General features: G+C 36.1%; 1 protein-coding gene across 1 annotated transcript in view; it reads left to right on the plus strand.

Moving 5' to 3' along the window:
• GFPT1 (glutamine--fructose-6-phosphate transaminase 1) overlaps nucleotides 1-11549 on the plus strand; it is a 46651-nt gene extending 35102 nt beyond the window's left edge. Inside the window, exons 14-19 of the mRNA XM_005867838.2 lie at nucleotides 375-532; nucleotides 6849-6963; nucleotides 7531-7658; nucleotides 8470-8637; nucleotides 9645-9806; nucleotides 11238-11549. Of these exons, the coding sequence (XP_005867900.1) occupies nucleotides 375-532; nucleotides 6849-6963; nucleotides 7531-7658; nucleotides 8470-8637; nucleotides 9645-9806; nucleotides 11238-11282 (776 nt within the window). The 3' untranslated portion in view covers nucleotides 11283-11549. The remainder of the gene's footprint in view (nucleotides 1-374; nucleotides 533-6848; nucleotides 6964-7530; nucleotides 7659-8469; nucleotides 8638-9644; nucleotides 9807-11237) is intronic.
• Nucleotides 11550-20234: the final 8685 nt, after the last annotated feature.

Below are 20234 nucleotides of genomic sequence, written 5' to 3' on the forward strand. Positions count from 1 at the left end.
TAATTTTAAAGACTTGGCGAAAAGGAAAGTCATTCTTTCTAAGAATTATCTTGGCAAAAATTGATATTTAAAGATAAAATGATATTGCAAATGGCAAATAGAGATTTATTTTGATATGTGATTCTTAATGAATTAGTAAAATAAATACGTTTTACACTCAAAGAGCTGAATTTCCAAAGACAAAGAAGGAAAGGAGATCCTAAAAAGTAGGATCCTGTTAAAGTTTTGCTAATTTATTATTTTAAGTGCATATTTTAAATTTTATTTAAAACGAATGATTTTTTGTTGAAAGTGTAGTCAGTTTTTTGTTTTTACATCTAAAAAAGCATATATTAACTGCTGTATGTGTTACTTTTGTCTTCCTTTATACACAGGTGAGACAGCAGATACCCTGATGGGTCTTCGGTACTGCAAGGAGAGAGGAGCTTTAACTGTGGGGATCACCAACACTGTCGGCAGTTCCATATCAAGGGAGACAGACTGTGGAGTTCACATTAATGCTGGGCCCGAGATTGGCGTGGCCAGCACAAAGGTAAATTCTTGACTTAGTTCTTATGTAATTATTTAATCATAGTGTTGGTGAAATAGACTAATCCATATCTTGTATTTAAGTTGTTAGCACTTATAGAACTCAGAGTTTACTAATTATTGTAAGACTTAAGGGTCAACAATAGATAAAACACTTGTTGTCCCCTTCATCACTTCCATATTAAGAATTTGAAAGGACAAATGTATATAACATAAGTCCGTTTTGAAACGGTCTCTGCTACTATCCCCATTCATCACTTATATCCTCCTGCCAGGTACATAGGTAAGTATAATGTTCCCTTCTTTTATTATATATAGTAGGGAATTAGAAAAATAACAGATTAGAAACATTCAGTTTAATTCTAATAATTTTTGAAATTTTATTTACATATTTATAGTTTCTAATAAATATGCCAAAATATACATACTACCTTTGAAAGCTTGTAAAGAAGAGTACACCTTTAGTATAGAATTTGGAAATTAAAGAAATAAAAGTGAGTATTATATAAATGTCTGTTTTTCTTTAGATACTACATTCGTGGAGATTTAAAAGCACCCTCATTTTTTTTAAGGCCTAGTGAGACTACTTTGCTCTTTGAAATTGGGATGTGCATAATATGTTAATAAAAAATAGGAATCTTAGAAAGTGTATATATGCAAAGATGTTCTCTCTCCACAAATGTATTACTTTTATGATTACAAAATTTCAGTTGTCTAATTTTCTGCTTAAGTTCAGTATTTCTTGCTGATTGTCTGGTAAGATGCCTAGGTATTGGTGGATTTGATTCTAATGAAAGGCATGTGAAAGATGATATTAACATACATAACCACATTTAAATATTTTTTTCTTTTAAAGAACCTCATGGAGAATTTTTTTGTGGAAAATTCGTTCTTCTTATGTAAAAACTCTGATGAGTGTTTGTTGGTTACTTGGATACTGCCAACACTATACTTTATAGAAAGCTGAAACCTGAATTTTCTCTGTGTGATAATTAAAACATGTAAGATATTTGTGCTTGGGTTTCCAGTCTGTGCCTGAATAAATAACCAACTGCTCTAAACAGGAGCTTGTGGATTTCTGGACAGCTTTGATTGGGGATTGGAATCCCAGGGCCCTTTTATTCACAGTGCATTGTGAAACAAGGGGTTCATGTGGTATACGTACATCCATCAATTGAATGGATGCTATTTTGTTGACTTACTTTTTATTAAATCTTTCTTAAACTGTGAGTTGCCATGGGAAATACAACTTTTTAAAATTTCTAATTGTATAGCTTATGAAAACTTTAATTTTGCTCAACATTTTGTTACAATAATTTTCAAACATATAGCAGAGTTAAAAAAATTTTACATTAACAATTCATATACCATTACCTAGATTTTACTGTTAACCTTTTTTCTATAGCTTTATTGAAATATAATTTTCATATTATAAATAACACTCACCAGTTATTAAATGTATAGTTTTAGTAAATTTGGATCTGTAACTATCATCACAATCCAATTTTAGAATACTTACTCACTTGAAAGTTTCTTTGTGCCCGGTATAGTCAGTCCTCATTTCTACCCCTCAACCTCAGACAACTACTATTGTATTCTTTTATATCATTTTCTAGAAGGTTCTTAAAAAGGGAATTATATAATACATGTCATTTATAGCTGGCTTCTTTCATTTAACATGAGGTTTTTGAGATTTATTCATGTTATTTATATCAGTGGTTCTTTTTTTGTAAGTCCTTTTTTAAAAAAAAATTTTTATATTGAAATCACTAGCTTTATAGGAAGTTGTAAAGATAGTACAGAGAAGTCCATGTACTCTTCACACAGTTTCCCCTAGTGGTTACATCTTACATAAGAAAATAAGTATCTTTTTATAGTACATACTTTAATTTCTTTAATAAAATAACTCCTTTAAAAATATTAATAAGTATGGTAATTTAGTCTCATTTAATTTTTCTTGGATTCTAAAGTAATTTTGTGTTCTTTAATAGCCTTAGACAATCTTGAAAAGTTTAGTCATAGACCATTTCTGAATGGCAAATATGTTAATGGATGATCAAAGAAGCTCATCATTGGGGGCCTTGTGATGGAGCTAGCACAAGAATACTGTAATCTTGATTATGAATTCCCAGCTTTGCCTGAGAAACTGTTAGGGTTAGAAAGATATTACTAACTTTCTCATAGTATCATACCATAGATAATTTGATATATCTGTAGGAATTGATGGGTATAAATGTACAGGTTCAGTGATTTTGTATGTTATTGTAGGTGTTTAGAATTTCACCACCATACTGACTTTTGTTGATTTAAAAAAATAAACCAATATAACTTTATTTTTGGCTGAGTAAAAAGTAAAACCAAGTTTAAAAGTTCAGAGTCAACATTTTTCTGGTAAATTCTTTCAAACCTCAATAAATTCAAAATGTGAGGTATAACTTATTTTTCTCAGAATTGGTTTCCTGGTAGTTATTGAGGAAATGAAAAACATGAAACTGAAATTAAGCTGTGATAGGAATTCAGTGGAAAAATAGGTGCATTAAGATTATTCTGTTTAATATTTGTACTTAAAAACCAGTGTTTAGATGTTTCAGGTCCAAACAAAGAAACATTACTCTAGAGAATAACATTTTTAGTTATGGTATAGAGAAACTGAAATACTCATTATCTGATCAGTTTGGATTAGAAACAATTTAGGTATCCCAGGCATGCAGGATACTGCGTCTCTCCCTCTGTCCTGATAATATAATTTGTGATTAATTGGCTTATTGTAAAGTAAACTTCAGTAGGAAGAGGTAGACTGGGAGGAACTGAAATTTAGAATATAGATGTGCTGGAGGCAAAGAACTGCAAATCCACTTCAGTGCTATAGAGGAAAAAAAAATCCCAGTGCATCAGTAGAATTCATAGCAGCACAGGGACAGGTAGCTGTATGTGGAGGAATATCTGAGCAGCTGATAGCTGGGAGGTCTACTAAGAGGAAATAAGGAATTTCATTGAACTATTGGGAAGGTAAGGAGCATTGGTAGACTGATTTTGTTATATTGGAAGCTCAATATCCACATTCTGACAGGAAAATATTCACTAATGAAGTGATTCCTTATCCAGAGAAGAGTAACAGAAAGTCAGCATATAATCCACATACAAAAAAACACTCAACATAAATTTTCTAAAGTTAAAATTATAGATAACATTATAGCTGACCACACCGCAGTAATCCTAGTGATTGAATAATAAATGTGTCAGGAAAAACCTCAAATACCTGAAACATTAAAACATTCCTCTAAATAACTGTTGAGTTAAAATGATATCAGAACTACTATTTTAAAAGGCTTAGAAGAAATAATGATAATGAACATTGTGAGTAAAAGTTTAGAGTGTGTGGCCAAATTTATAATTAGAGGTAAATTCATAGCATTAAATGCTTATCTTTAAAAAATGAATTAAGTATTTAACTAAAGAAGTTAGAAAAAGGAAACTCAATAAAGCAGTGGAGTTAAATAATAGAGAAAAGTGAATGAAGGAACTGCAAAACGGAAAGCTTCAGGACCTTCACCTTAGAGGGCCCTTGCTGTTCTTCTGGAATCTTCCTAGGATTTTATCTGTATTACTGTGAAGTAAAAAAGGTGGCCTTAGACTAGAATCTTTTTCAACATGATGTTTCACTGTGAGTACAATGAGTTAGGATTGGCTCTCTGTGAAACATATTTGCTATCCCAGTTCTAGGAGTTCTATCCAGTTTAATAGGAAAAAATAAGTAAAACAATGGGAAAGGAGAAATAAAATTCTCCTTAGTTGCAATTGATATGATTGACTGCCTGTATAGAGCTCAAGAATATCAAGTAAAATATTTCTCAGTGCTTTATGTAAGACATATACAAAAATACTTTCTTTATAAACTTTTTAAAGTAGTGACTACTTAAAAATGATATAAATGTGTGTGTTTGGAGGGGGATTCTATTTTCAATGGCTATAAAAAACACTTTAAATAATTTTACCAAGAAATGTGTAAGGTGCTCCATAAATATTTGTTGAATATAGATGGTAACTGTATAACTTTATAGACTTTTAAATTCCTAACACAAATTGATGGAATACCATATTTCTGGATGGGAAGATTATTTTGTAAAAAAATGACAGATCTGTGAGACGGAATCAATAGTCCTGCAACATAACTCCAGTACATTAAATGAATATCTCAAACTAGTAGAGAAAGGGTGGGGTGAAATTGAAATGAAGGGAAAATTGGTTATTTATAAAAATAGAAAAACGTAAGTTAACACTTTGTACTAAAATTAATTTCAGGTGGTTTAAAAATGAAGTGAAAAAGTCAAATAAAATGGGCTCTGGCTAGTTTGGCTCAGTAGATAGACTGCCTGTGGACTGAAGGGTCCCAGGTTTGATTCCAGTCAGGGGCACATGCCCGGATCCCCAGTAGGGGGCATGTAGGAGGCAGTCAATCAGTGATTCTCATCATTGATATTTCTATCTCTCCCTCTCCCTTTCTTTCTGAAATCAATAAAAATATACTTTAAAAAAGCCAAATAAATGAAATGTTGAAAGTAAAAAAAAAAAAAAGCCAAATAATATGGGACAATGATAACAATAGAATTAAGAAAATATAATAATACTTAACTGATGTTAGGATGGAAGGACTTTAAATTTAAAAGTACTACATAAGAGTTTTAAAAAAATGAAACTTCTGTGTCAGTAAACACCATTATAAAAGGTTAAACCAAACTGTGAAAAAGTATTTGATACATAACAGTAAAGACCTTACAGCCAACTTTTTAAAAAGAATATATTTTTATTGATTGCAGAGAGGAAGGGAGAGGGAGAGAGGGATAGAAACATCAGTGACAAGAGAGAATCGCTGATTGGCTGCCCCCTTCTGGGGATCGAGCTCACAACCTGGGCATGTGCGCTTGACCATAATTGAACCCAGGACCCTTCAGTCCACAGGCTGACGCTCTATCCATTGAGCCAAACTGGCTAGGGCACGACCCACTTAAAAGGAAAAAAAAAAGGCCAAAGTTGAAAATAAGTGAAGAACAATGAAGTTAATCCTTAAAAGAAGAAACATAAATGGCTAACAAGCATGAATAAAAATCTTAATTTTTTTAGATTCAAGATGTATATGGTAAAGGAGTAGAAAGAGTCCATTGTCTATCAGTCAATGGTAAAAATTTGTTAAAAGGATAATTCTCGCCCAGACCGGTTTGGCTCGGTGGATAGAGCGTTGGCCTGTGGACCGAAGGGTCCCAGGTTCAATTCTGGTCAAGGGCATGCACCTTGGTTGCAGGCACATCCCCAGTAGGGGGTGTGCGGAAAGCAGCTGATCCATGTTTCTCTCTCATTGATGTTTCTAACTCTCTATTCCTCTCCCTTCCTCTCTGTAAAAAATCAATAAAATATTTTTTAAAAAAGAGGGTAATTCTCAATATTGTAAAGAATGTGAAAAAACAGTCATATCTTACATTTATATACAGCTAATGGGAATAAAAAAAGTCCCGGCAGCATGACTGCAAGTTTTAAAATATTCACAAGTCTGTAGTTAAGAAAAAAATTTTTTTGAATTAAAGTCTTAGTTCAAGCTTTCATCAATAAAAAGTTTGTTTTTAGCCTATATGTCAGACATTATGTTGATTGATTTATACTTGTCTCATTTATTCTCATGATTATCTTCTAAGTATTGTGCACTTTTAACAGATGGGCCATCTGAGGCCTAAAGAGATGGAAAAAGTTCCTTAAGATAATTACACACTAGTAAGTAAGAAAGAAAGCATTCTGTCTTGGGAAAGTATTTATTATGTCAAACATAAAAGCACGTTATAAAATTATACCTACTAAGAATTAATTTTCTAAACAATAAAAAGGAAAAACATACTAGAGATTAGAAGGCAGTATTCACAAAAGTTATTAATAGCATGTTATTAATGTAATTATTCCTATGGATCAAATGGCAGTTCCATTTTTAATTTTTTGAGGAAACTCCACACTGTTTTCCATAGTGGTTGTACCAGTTTGCATTCCCACCAACAGTGTACTAGGGTTCCTTTTTCTCCACATCCTTGCCAGCAACCAATCGATGTTTCTCTTTTACATCCATGTTTTTCTCCCTCCCCCTTCCCCTTTGTTCTTCTCCCCTCCCCTCTTTCTTACTCCTTCTCTCCATAAAATCAGTAGCATGTCCTTGAGTGAAGATTAAAAAAAAAGAAAATGGACAATATATGCTTATAAAACCAATGGGAATGTGTTTGCATATTTTTTAAATGAAAAACTCTAAGTTCTTAAAATACAACTGCTTTTTTGTGGTATTTTAGGCTTACACCAGCCAGTTTGTATCCCTTGTGATGTTTGCCCTTATGATGTGTGATGACAGGATTTCCATGCAAGAGAGACGCAAAGAGATCATGCTTGGACTGAAGCGGCTGCCTGGTACGAAGATGCTCTTATACTACACTTTTGTTGTCTAAGGGAGCCAGTAATGGGTGTCATTTTCTTCTTGTACTTGAAGCTGTGGCTTCTAGCTGTTTAGTCAATAAATCTTTCTACTTTTGCACCTTTGTATTTAAAAATTCCTCTCTGATATCACAAGGGAATGGAAACACTGGTCTTTTGTCAGTTGCTACCAATATATTATTGGTTTTATATTGGTTCGGTTAATTATCCTTTTTCATAGATGTTGCTAATGTTACTTCTTTTTTTTATTTTTATTTTATTTTATTGTTTAAGGTATTACAAATAGTAGTACATATGTCTCCTTTTTTTCCCCCCATTGACCTCCCCCAGGCCTCCCCTACCCCCTGGCACTTGCCTTCACCACCCCCTCGCCCCTGCAGTGTCTTGCATCTGTTGGTTGTGCTTATATGCATACAAGTCCCTCGGTTGATCTCTTACCCCCCAACCCTCCCCTACCTTCCCGCTGTAGTTTGACAGTCTGTTCAATGCTTCTTAGCCTCTGTCTATTTTTGTTCAACAGTTTATAATGTTACTTCTTAACAGATTTGATTAAGGAAGTACTGAGTATGGATGATGAAATTCAGAAACTGGCAACAGAACTTTATCATCAGAAGTCGGTCTTGATAATGGGGCGTGGCTATCATTATGCTACTTGTCTTGAAGGGGCACTAGTAAGTCTTCTCACTTATAATTTCAGTCTGTTGACTTATGGACCTGGTACATAGTCATACTTTTAGTTTGAATGAAATAGGTGAAACTTTTACAAGTGCTTTTGTTTTTATGCATTCTGGTTTGTTTGCCCTGAGAAGGTGTAACAATTTATACTTAATGAAAAAGTGAAAATAAAGAAGAGTACATTTTAGCATGATAGCTTGGGTTTAGCAAGTAGCTTTGGTTAATTGTCCAGATAGGACTGAAATAAAGATTAAGTTCTCTAAGTGTGGGATTTAATTCAGGCCAAACATTAACCAAGTAGAACAGTTACATGAGTATGTTCATGAGAATCTAAAATGTTGAAAAAGCCCTGGTTAGAATGTCAGCCCACACACCGAAGGGTCTTGGGTTCGATTCTTTGTCAAGGGAACGTACTGGGTTGGGGATTTGCTTCCCACCCCTGGTTGAGGCATGTGTGGGAGGCAATCAGTCGATGTGTGTCTCTCTCACATCGATGTTTCTCTCTCTCTTCCCCCACCCCCTTCCACTCTCTCTGAAAAGCAATGGAAAAAATATACTCAGGTGAGGATTAACAAAAAAATTTAAATTAAATTAAGTCTTGAAAAAGTCCTTGTAGGTCTTAAAACTTCTAGTCACTGTAGATATTATAGAAACAATGATCTGTTAGCCTGTTGGCTATATTTATAGATCGGTGGTCCTTTAATACTTTTGGATAAATAGCGACTTCAGATATCTAATATTTGTGTAATAATTAAGAATGGGTTTTTGAAAAAGAGACTGAAGACTAATCTAGTTCTTTTCTATTAGAAAATCAAAGAAATCACTTACATGCACTCTGAAGGCATCCTCGCTGGTGAATTGAAGCATGGTCCTCTGGCTTTGGTGGATAAGTTAATGCCTGTCATCATGATCATTATGAGAGATCATACTTATGCCAAGTGTCAGAATGCTCTTCAGCAGGTGGTTGCTAGGCAGGTAAGTCAGGGGCTGCTGTGAGGACACCTTGGGGAATCTAAGAATTGGGCCATTAAAGCTTAATTGAATTTTATGACATTTAAAGTGATAGACCAGGGCTCAATAGATAGCTTACAAAACATGTTGAGGTTTACATGTGAGGAATTAGATTCTCAGAGTTTTGACAGGACCCAGCTCATAGATTTCACAATAGGCAGAATTAAGACCAAAACCAAAGTCTGGCTCTCCAAATCCTGTCCTCTTTAATTAGCTTATGCTGCTCCCTTTTAGTTTAATACGTATTCTTACATGTGTATTTCAGGAGGAACTAGATTTTATATTAAAACTACTGGTGATGTGCTTAACTGAGTTTTCCTCTGATCATTTGGCTTTATTTATAAAGATACTTTTATAATATGTAATATATAATATATAATCAAAAGATACTAATCTCTGCTCACAGTGTAGTTGTTCGGAACTTGGGTTTTGAAGGCAGGCAGACCTGGATTCAAGTACAGATGGTCTCTGGCTTATGGTGGTTTGACTTAGGATTTTTGGACTTTACAATGGTATGGAAGTAATATGCATAATAAATTACGTGAGATATTCAATACTTTGTTATAAGATAGCCTTTGTGTGAGATGATTTTTCTCAACTGTAGGTTAATATGTGTTCTGAGCATGTTAAAGGCAGGCTAGGTTGATCTAGGTTCTAGGATGTTTGGTAGGTTAGGTGTATTAAATACATTTTTGGCTTATATTTTCAGCTTATGATGGGTTTATAAGTAGAGGAGCATCTGTATTGAGCTTGGTGTTTCTTAGTTGTATGAGCTTAAATTAATTACTAATTCCCACAGAACTTTAATTTCCTTGACTGTGAGATCAATCTGACTCATATAGGATTGTGAGTTTAAATAAGTCTGTGTTAGTGAGGCCACATGTGAATTATTGAATGTAAAATTTGCACATTCACTTGCTACAGCTCTTTCTTTGTTTACTTGTGATTGTGTATGTGGCTTTCTTTCCCAGGGACGCCCAGTGGTGATTTGTGATAAGGAAGATACCGAGACCATTAACAACACAAAAAGAACAATCAAGGTTCCCCACTCAGTGGACTGCTTGCAAGGCATTCTCAGTGTGATCCCCTTACAGTTGCTGGCTTTCCACCTTGCTGTGCTGAGAGGCTATGATGTAAGTGATGGAGCACTGTAGAAATCTGGGGCTGGCTTTTTACCTGAGTACATTCTAATAGTTTTCCTTCTAAATATTTAGCAATAGCATTTGACAAATCCATTACACACACACACACACACACACACACACACACACACACACACACACAATATATACTAGAGGCCCAGTGCACAAAAATTTATGCACTGGGGGGGGGCGGTTCCCTCAACCTGGCCTGCCCCCTCTCACAGTCCGGGAGTCCTCAGGGGATGTCCTACTCCCGCTCCCCGCTGGGCGGGAGGCAACTGGGCCGATCAGGGGAAGGCGCCACCCCCATCACCCTGCTGCTGCTGTCACTGCCAGCCGCTGCGGCTCACAGCTGCCTGAGCCCCAGCCCTCACAGCCACTGAGCTGCTTCAGCTTTGTGGGAGGACATCTGGAAGACGTCTGGTCTAATTAGCATATTACCCTTTTATTAGTATAGATATAACATCTATATATATAAAAGGCTAAGTGACCAGCTGACCGACTGGCCGGCCGGTAGCTATGACACAAACTGACCACCAGGGGGCAGATGCTCAATGCAGGTGCTGCTGAGCGACAGCAACTTTGCAGAGTGCCCTCTCACACTCTGGGACCCCTCGGGGGATATCAGACTGCCAGTCTTGGCCCCATCCCTGCAGGCCAGGCCGAGGGGCCCCACTTGCCAGAGGGACCCCGCTCACTCCGCAGATGCCCTTTGAGCCCCAGTGCTGCCCCAGGTGTGCCAGCCAGGGAGGGACTGCAGGAGGTTGGCTCCAGGGTGTGTCCAGCCCGTCTCACCCAGTCCTGCTCCTGCCAGCCACCTTCTAATTAATTTCCTTTCAATGTGCATGAATCCGTGCACTGGGCCTCTACTATATATATAATATCTATCTATCACCTGTTACATTTACTTGGCCCAATTTGTAGGTTACATCATAACATTTTCTTACCATAGAACTTAAAAGGAATCTTGGAGATTATAGCCACCATCAGAGATTACCCTCTTAGGGAATCTCTGCCTGTTTTTATTCTGTTTCCTAATTCTTTGTTTAGGACTATCTCACAGGTTTCAGGACTTCTACAATTCTTTGTCCCCCAGTCATTGTGACAACCAAAACATCCTGCCCTTACACTTTGCTGTCCCCTCGGAGGCCTGCCACCTCTGGAGGCCATCACTGGACTCTTCCTGTGCAGAACTGGCTTCTTTAGGATTCTTTTTCCTAACTGATTTCAAGACTTTTAAAGAGACATTATGTGACTGTATTTTCTAATCTGATTCTTTGTAGTCTATAGTAAAGATGGTTAATGAATAAGTTTTCTGTTTTTACAAAAATAACTTGCTTATAGAACACAACCACCTCCAATCTGTATAATCTCTTTAATCTTGTCCCCTACCCCCCCCCCCCCCCCTTTTTTTTTTGGCAGGTTGATTTCCCCCGGAATCTTGCCAAATCTGTAACAGTAGAATGAGGAGCATCTGAAACTCTGGGCGATTAAGCAACACAAGACACCTTTTGTATTTAAAATCTTGATTTAAAATATCACTCCTTTATTTATATATCAGTTATAATTCCACTAAATTTGTGCTTTTTGTGAAATTACCTCATATTTTTCCAGTAATTTGTGGGGAAGTTTGAAAAATGGAATCATTATCAGAAACAGTTAGCTTTCATTTTCTTTTTTTCAATCATCACCTGAGGATCTTTTATCCGTTGATTTTTAGAGAGAGAGTGGAAGGGAGGGAGAGAAAGCTTTCATTTTCTTTTTTTTAATCATCACCTGAGGATCTTTTATCCATTGATTTTTAGAGAGAGAGTGGAAGGGAGGGAGAGAAGGAGGGAGGAGAGAGAAGATGGAAGAGAGAGAGAAAAAAAAAACGTCAATGTGAGACAGACACACATCGATGGGTTGTTTCCCATACATGTCCCGACCAGGGTGGGGATCAAACCTGTAACCTAGGTACGTGCCCTTAACCGGGAGTCAAACCTCTGACCCTTTGGTCCTTGGGCTGACATTCTAATCACTGAGCCAAACTGGCCAGGGCTAGCTTTCATTTTCTTTAAAAGATGCTGGGTGTTGGATTTCTGGACTCTGCTTCAATCTGAGAGGATTGTGTATTTTAAAAGTAATTGGCATTTGTTTTACCATGCTTTTATTCATTCAGACCAATGAAAGAGTAGTGCATTTATTAGAAGATCTAAAGCCAGTGGCAATGTATTTGGACATTTGATTACGGTTTTGCTAAGTTATATATAAAGACAAGATGCTATGATTTATTTTGAAATTTGTTAGTGTACTTAAAAACAAAAAACTTTTCTTGGTGGGATTTCTACCTAAGTTAAGTTAATCTTAGTCTCTCAAATTTATTGTTTGTTATCTATAGGTCAGGGTAGTTTAGGAAGCTAAATAGTATCGTAGTGCATTGGTTTTCTCCAGCCCTTAACAGAAAATATTTGTATAATTTCATAGCACAAACTAAATTTGAGCTGCTTTGGACAGCTAACAATATAATTTTAAATTTGAAGATGGAATATATATTTATTGGATTTCCGACTCTGTTTTTTCATCTCTTAAAAATGGTTTTTATTTTCTTATATCTGTAGTTTTTTAATCACAGCTGAATGACATATTTTATCTTGTTCTTTGAAGTCACCACACAGAGTTGTCATCAAATGTCTCAAATTAAATCAGTATTGATATATTCAGAATTCGCTTCAACTTTGTCCCAAAGAATTTCCTGCAATTAATTTAAAGTCCCTTCACTACCTTCTATAAAACTAGTACCTTCCTGCGAGTCTGGAAGCTCTTTGCAATAGTTTGGAAGATTTGCAAGTCTATTGACTAATCATTTGACTCTATATGGTGGGCTATGCTTAGAAAAAACTATGTGCTTTACACTGAAATTAATGAAGGATTGCGTCAAATTCAGTACAAGCAAACCTTGGGAATATTGCGGGTTTGGTTCCTGACCACCGTAATAAAGCCAGGATTGCAGTAGGCGAGTCGTAATCCTTTTGCTGGTTGAGGGTCTGGCCTTCAGTTTGTAAACAACATAACATCTGTGAAGCACAATAAAGTGAAGCACAAAACGTGAGGTGCCTGTATTACTTCCTGGGGATTGTTCTCTCTGCATTTTTTGTGTTCTGCCCCTTCAGTTCATTTAGGAATGAAGAAGATGTAAAGACATTGGTGTTGAGGCGAGTTTAGCTGCTTAGTGCCAGAAATGGAACTTGACAATTTAGATTAAAATATTTAGAGTAGACTATGAGTTTGATACTGAAAAAGTTGTAATTTCTTCACGGAGCTTTTTTGGCCACATCTTGGGGATTTTATAGCAAAGGGTATTTATGTTTTGGTTAAGTCCTCTTTCAAAAGTTTTCACTTTAAAATTGTGAAGGTAAGGTACTTAGCAAATAATGTAAGCCCAGTCTATTCCTTTCTCTGTTTTTGAACTTGATGAGATGAAGATTTTCTGACAGCAATTGCTGCAAGAGAAGCATAGAATTCTGCTTGTGTATCACAGAAAGGGCATGTGCCCTGACTGGGAATCGAACCTGGGACCTCTTGGTAATGCTCAACCACTGAGCAACACCAGCCAGGCCATAAGCCCTTTTCAGGCCTGGAGTTGTGTAGCATTTAACACAGGGCCCAGGAAATGATAGTTACTTCAGAGTCAGCTTTTTGATCTTTCTTTAATCACTTATGCCATAGGAATAAATGAGAAGAGAGAAATAATATTAACTGATTTTCGTTTGTTATAACTATGTCAACAGCCTGTTATGGGCAAGTCACTATGCTAGGAACTGAAAGGTGCATCTTGTTTAAAGCAAAGCCCGTTTGTCTCCAGGTAGGCTCATCACAAGTGAAGACTGGGGTCATTGAAAGGGTAAGAGAGTACCCTTAATGTTAAGTGCTATAAGTGGATTTCACTTAAATCATGATCCAAGTTTTGGGGTATATCATGCTCAGAAGAGGTGAAGTGCATTTTGTAGAGTAAGCTGTTACCACAGGCTATATGTAGATCCTTGTATCTGCGGTTCACTAAGGAACAGCACTCATTAAATGCAAAGGTGAAAAACAAGCATCAGTACTACTAAAAGGGAACTGACACAGGGTAATGTGCAGAAGGGGCTGTTGGGCAAGGGAGCTAATACAGATTTTCTTTCTTTAGTTTTTTAGAAAATTGCTTCTGAGATGGTATTGTCTTATCCTTTTGAACACATACAGGTCCCTTGGCCTGAGTTAATTATGCAGATGGAAGGAAAGGAGCCTTTTTCTTGGTTCCTTGGTGATGTTCCTTTGATTCTTCTGTTAACTCTTCAAGGGAGGAAAACCAGCTGAAAGTTTGCTTTAACAAACATTTTAAGAAATCCTTTGGGGTTAGTTTTTTCTCTTATTTTTTTAATTAGAATATGCTATAACAATAAAAGGGAAACACTAATGTTAATTATGGTATGATACAACCTAAGTGATTTTTCTGAAAAAGTACAATGTCATTGAAAAGTGTTTATTTCAAAAGAATTCATAGTTCCCATTGAATTTGTGAAGGCCAAAGAAATTGAAGGAAATGGTCAGTAAAGAAAGATATTGTAGTCTAATATCCACACATTTTGTAGATTTTTCTATACCAGGATATTAGATAGACTGTTTTACCCATAGAAGCATATTTCGGGGTGGGGGTGGCGAGGGGGAGGTCAATGGGGAAAAAAGGAGACATATGTAATACCATATGGAAAACTTTAAACAACAAAAAAGCATATTTCAGATTGCTTAGTTTTTAGTGTTAGAATCGAATTTGGAAGTTATAACCCTTAAATCATTTTTCTTCCACAATATTTAAATATTGTTACTATATCAGTATTTCCTTGGCTTTATTAATTTAACCACATCTTCAGATCTGTGACATGGGAACCAATAGGACTGATAATATTAGATTTGAGCCAATAATATCCAGGCTTAAAATAAAATCCTAAATAGCAAGATGGTAAAGTTATAACATATTAACTTGTAGGTCTATAATAGGCTGATATAAGTGTTAGGGAATATACCATAAATAATGGCTAGTGAGAACATTTTAGGAAATTCTTGAATTACCTTTCTTACCATACTAGTTTTCAGAATGAATATAGAAATGATCCTGTTAGCTTTTTAAATGTTATGTGATTGAAATTTTTTTGTTTAAATAAAACTTTTTGTATTTGTTTATATTGCTCGTGAGCTGGAAATTTTAGAATCATCCTTGCTGGTTTAGTTTCTGTTCTTTAAAATGAATGTTTAGTTAACTGAGCCAATTGGTCATTTCTTCCTCATGCCTTGTAACTCCAGTCATTCTAATCCTGAACTGTGAATAAATTACTAAAACTTTCTGAGAATTGCATTTTGAAGCAATTTGCTAATATTTGAAATGCATACATGTTTGTAATTGTGTCAAAGATTGTATTGTACTAAGAATGTAGCCAATGTTTACTTGAATTGTTAGTAAACATTTCTGATGTTAAAAGTTTATTCGTTATTGTTGCTTTTAGAAAGAAGACATGATTGCATTTAATATAATCAAAAGTGACATGTCTCCGCTCCAACTTCACAGGTGTTTTAGAAAGGCTCTACTCTTCTGATGTCATACTGCATGCATGTACTTTCTCAAGTCTTAAAATTTTTTTTGTCATTGTTGCTTCTAGCAAATTGCCAGGGTACACAGTGATCAGTAACTTTAATTGGTAGTTGCAAACGAAGGATATTTAAAATGGGTGAGTAGCAAGACAGCATGCCCAGTTGACTCTTGAACAACACGGGTTTGGGCTGAATTGCAGATTTTTTTCAATGGACTATAAATGTATTTTCTCTTCCTTATGATTATCTTCATAAAATTTTCTTTTCTCTAGATTCCTTTATTATAAGATAGTATATAATACATAAAACATACAAAGTTTGTGTTAATCAACTTTGTTACTAGTAAAACTTCTGGTCAACAGTAATTATTGCGTTTTTTGGGAATCAGAAGTTACATGTGGCTTTTTGACTGGGGTGGAGAGAATTAGCACTCCTTCCCCCCATGTTGTTCAAGGGTCAATTGTACTCCAAATTTAAAGTTTCTGTAGATCTGGCAATTTGTTCATCATAGAACAAAGATTCCTTTTACAGGATCCTGTTATAAACAGCAAGCCATAATCTCTGTCTTTAGTGCTCACAGCACTTGCTGTGTTTTGCAGAATACCGGTATACCAGGGTGGTTTGAATGAATAGATGTGCTGTTTTGCCTGCCCAGAGAATTGAGCCCAGTCTCTTGTCTCTTTCACTCTGTGGTGCTCTGTAGCAAAACGTAGAGCTGCCACCCAGCAGGGATCGTTTTTTCCACAGGACACATTTTTGACATAAAATTCAGCTTTACTCCTAAGTGAGTAATTGTCTTTAAATCCTCCTCAATTGGCTGTCAGTAAACGGTGTGCTTATTAAAGGCCAAGAAACAATTTCCCTGAGTTAAGAGGCCACTTTTCATTGGAGTGGCATTTAGGGAAAAACAAATTCTTTCATTTTTTTTGGATGAGGAAACGAAGTTCTTAATGAGTTTCATTAATCCAAAGGTAAATAGTTCTCCCTCACTTAACAAGCATCCCAGAGCTATAAACTAATCTTATAGTAATATCAGAGGAGATGCCAGGTGATAGGTCATTTAACTAGACTCATTCCCTGGAAATATATATGTAACGAGATAAGTTCATTTTTATCTTTTTGGTTAGCATGTATACAAGAGATTATTTTAAGATTGAAAAAACATTTGTGAACTTCATATTAACATGATTCATTGACTCAAGTTCCAGGGGTCACTAATTTTCTCATAGAGGATGCTGTTACGTAGCCATATTTTTCTTTTTATATTTCAAGAGGTTTTTAAATGTGTGGGTGTGTAATTGAAAACTGGAATCAAGAATGGAGCTTATAAACAGTGGAGAAATGCTCTATGGATAGGATTATAGTTATTTTCTTTCCATTCATTTATCAGTCTGCCTGTCTATATGTTTATATAAAATTAAAAAGACTTTACACCTGTTAGGATGAAAGCAATTGCATGTTTTCATATGTTTTTTCTGCAATATAACGAATGATTTAGAAGCATCCAACAATTCAAACTCCAGCGCCACCAAATAAGGTATATCATGGAACTCACAGACATTGCACATCCTGGGGATCTTTAGGGGTTAATTTTTGTCTCTGTCACTCAGGTTTGTATGTTTTGAAATGGAGATAAATATGCTGAGGGCTTAGAATGAAAATTGCCAGAATTTTCCAAAGTGTATAAGTAAATACTCATTCAGAATTCTAGATTTGTTATAGCTAAAGGGCCAATGATCCCTTGTTTCTTTTTTTTTTAATTTTTTAAAATATATTTTGTTGATTTTTTACAGAGAGGAAGGGAGAGGGATAGATAGTTAGAAACATCGATGAGTGAGAAACATCGATCAGCTGCCTCTTGCACGCCCCCTTCTGGGAATGGGCCTGCAGCCAAGGTACATGCCCTTGACCGGAATCAAACCTGTGACCCTTGAGTCCGTAGGCTGACGCTCTCTATCCACTGAGCCAAACCAGTTAGGGCGATCCCTTGTTTCTTAACTAATACATTCTCTTTGTTTATTTTGTTAATCCTCACCCGAGGATATGTTTTCCATTGTTTTTTAGAGTGGAAGGGAGGGAGGGAGAGAAATATCAATGTGAGAGATACATATCGATTGGTTGCCTCTGGCGGGTGCCCTGATCTGGGACTGGGGATTGAGCCTGCAACTGAGGTCCGGGCCCTTGACCAGAATCAAACTCAAGACCCTTCAGTCAGAGGGCCGACGCTCAAACCACTGAGAAAAACCAGCTAAGGCTTAACTAATACATTCTTAATTTGTGAAATCCAAAGTCTTATGTCAATTAATTTTAGATTGTATACAACATCCAGACTGCAAAGGTCTAGATGTATCTGAATCACTACAGATTGATTCTGTCAATGGCCCTTCTCATTAGGAAAAGCCAGTGTGGCATCAGTCATGGAGGTTTCACTATGGCAAGTTCAATGTGAGATGCACTCATTAGGAAGCTTTGTCTCCCCCCCATACCCCCATTGGGGCAGGCAAAATTGCATTAAATCGGTGTCTTTCTGTTAGATTTGAATGTCTAGCTAGTTCGATTCATGGGGCTTGTGGGTTGTTGTTTTTTTAACCCCTCTTTGTATTTAGAGGTGTTTTGAAATGTTAAGCATATTTGCTTTGAATTTTATCTCTTTTTTAAAAAAATATATATTTTATTGATTTTTTTTACGAAGAGGAAGGGAGAGGGATAGAGAATTAGAAACATCGATGAGAGAGAAACATCAATCAGCTGCCTCCTGCACATTCCCCACTGGGGATGTGCCCGCAACCAAGTTACATGCCCTTGACCTGAACCGAACCTGTGACCCTTGAGTCCGCAGGATGACGCTCTATCCACTGAGCCAAACCGGTTAGGGCTTGAATTTTATCTCTTAATTTTATATTTATCCTTGGAATAAAATGTAAACGGATTGTTGAATTTTACTGCTGCTATGTAGAAACATAGGAACTGTCAGAAATCTTTGTAGGATTTCTATCTTATGTTCTTGGTTATAAACTTGGACCCATGTGTAGTTACTAAAGTTTAAAGCATTTCCTTGTTTGAAAGAAAATTAATTTTGAAACTTCTTCATATATGTAGTCTTTTTTTTTATGCTTTAAGTGAAGTGGAAAAATACTCTGGCCTCTGAATGCAGAATAGACTTTACTGACATATTAGAAACTTAGGTGCTTTGAGTTGTTTTCTCAGCAGAGTCGATTTGTATGAGTTTGTTTGTAAATTCCTGGTTCTTCCTGTGACGTACACAGGAATGAAGGACCACAACTGGAATTGCCTGGAACAGAGAAGCTAGCTGACTTACGGAAACATGGGTCTCATCAACTCGATCTTCCCAAAGTGTGATCTTCTTAAGTTGATGGTTCTCAAATTTTGTTGTTGTTGTTGTTGTTGTTTTTGGCTCAGTATGCTGAAACTAAGTATAGGCAGCACTGGGCATGTTGACAATCACCCTGTCAGAAGGTAAGGCTGATTTTTTTAATGTTATTATTTTTTAAATTAAAGGATCTGTCATGATTTGGCTTGTGCCCAAATAGGATGCTTCAAAACTTGGATCAATGTTTAAATGAATAAGCCTGTCACACAATTGATTAGCCAACTCTTGCTTTTCCACTCTCACCTTGTGCAGTTCAGGTACACAGATCATACTCTGCTTAAACAACATACATACTTCTCAGCGCCTAAGCACAATGACTTTGCCATAGTAGCAGCTTAATAAAATACTTGCCGACCTAAGTTATATTCTAAATAGCTTTTTTTTCCTTATTTTTTTTCTTTGTTTTCTTTACTTGCTGGCATTTTGGTGGAAAAGGATTTAATATGGGGAATTGGGCTGACACAGCTACTAGAAGGTTGGGGAAATGCAGGCCCGAGGAGCCAATTAAAAAGTGCAGATTCTCAGGTCAATGGCAGAGGCTGTGATTCAGTGGGTGGAGTTGGAGCCCAGTAATTTGCATTTTTAGTAACGATGATCTGGATATGGATGGTGGAGGCCCACACTTTGAGAAACATCTTTGGATATCGTAGCTTCATGGGGTTCATTGTACAACCTCATGCAAGAATGTGTGTGAGCCCTGGCTCTGTCTCCCTGATGGGGAGAACGTTCATTACAATTTTCAGTAATCATTTATCTCTATATTTATGGGTTGACCAACTGAAGTCTATTGTTTGGACCATTGTATGGGAGGTGACACCCTGTGCTCCTATAGACCCAAATCTGAGTAAAATAAAAGCAGAAGTACCTTGTATAGTATGGTATTGTGACTTAACAATAACAAATATGTATCTGGCTTTGTCCAGTTTCTCGCACAGAGCTCCTCAATCCCTTGGAATTGTCTAAGTGATGAGCACCATAAAGGTGGTTTTTATATTAATGAGACAACTTTTGGAAAGTCCATAGGTCACTGAAGAATGGGTAAATTAGAAATGGTGAATGAGAAGTTGGTAAATGAGACAGAGGTATTATTTATTCTCTATTAAATTAAGAACTTAAAAAACTTAAAAAAATAAAACTGTAGTAAGCCAAGTTTTTTAAAAAGAGAGAAAGAAAAATTTAAGTTTGACCAAACTTAACTGGATATATTGCAACAGCACCCAATCTCTGCAGGTCTGATTTCCCTGGTCTCTCAAGGAGAACATTTCAGGTAAAGGCCATACTTGATGCTCAGCCATAAATCTCATGCTTTATACACTTGGAAATAATAAAGTTCTTGACTCCAGTTAATTTTACTTCTTTTTTTAAAAAAATATATTAGTAATGCTCCTGTCCTTTTGAGAATTGGAATGTGGAAGACAATG

This window comes from Myotis brandtii, unplaced genomic scaffold (genome assembly GCF_000412655.1).
Source record: "Myotis brandtii unplaced genomic scaffold, ASM41265v1 scaffold251, whole genome shotgun sequence".
Lineage (NCBI taxonomy): Eukaryota > Metazoa > Chordata > Mammalia > Chiroptera > Vespertilionidae > Myotis > Myotis brandtii.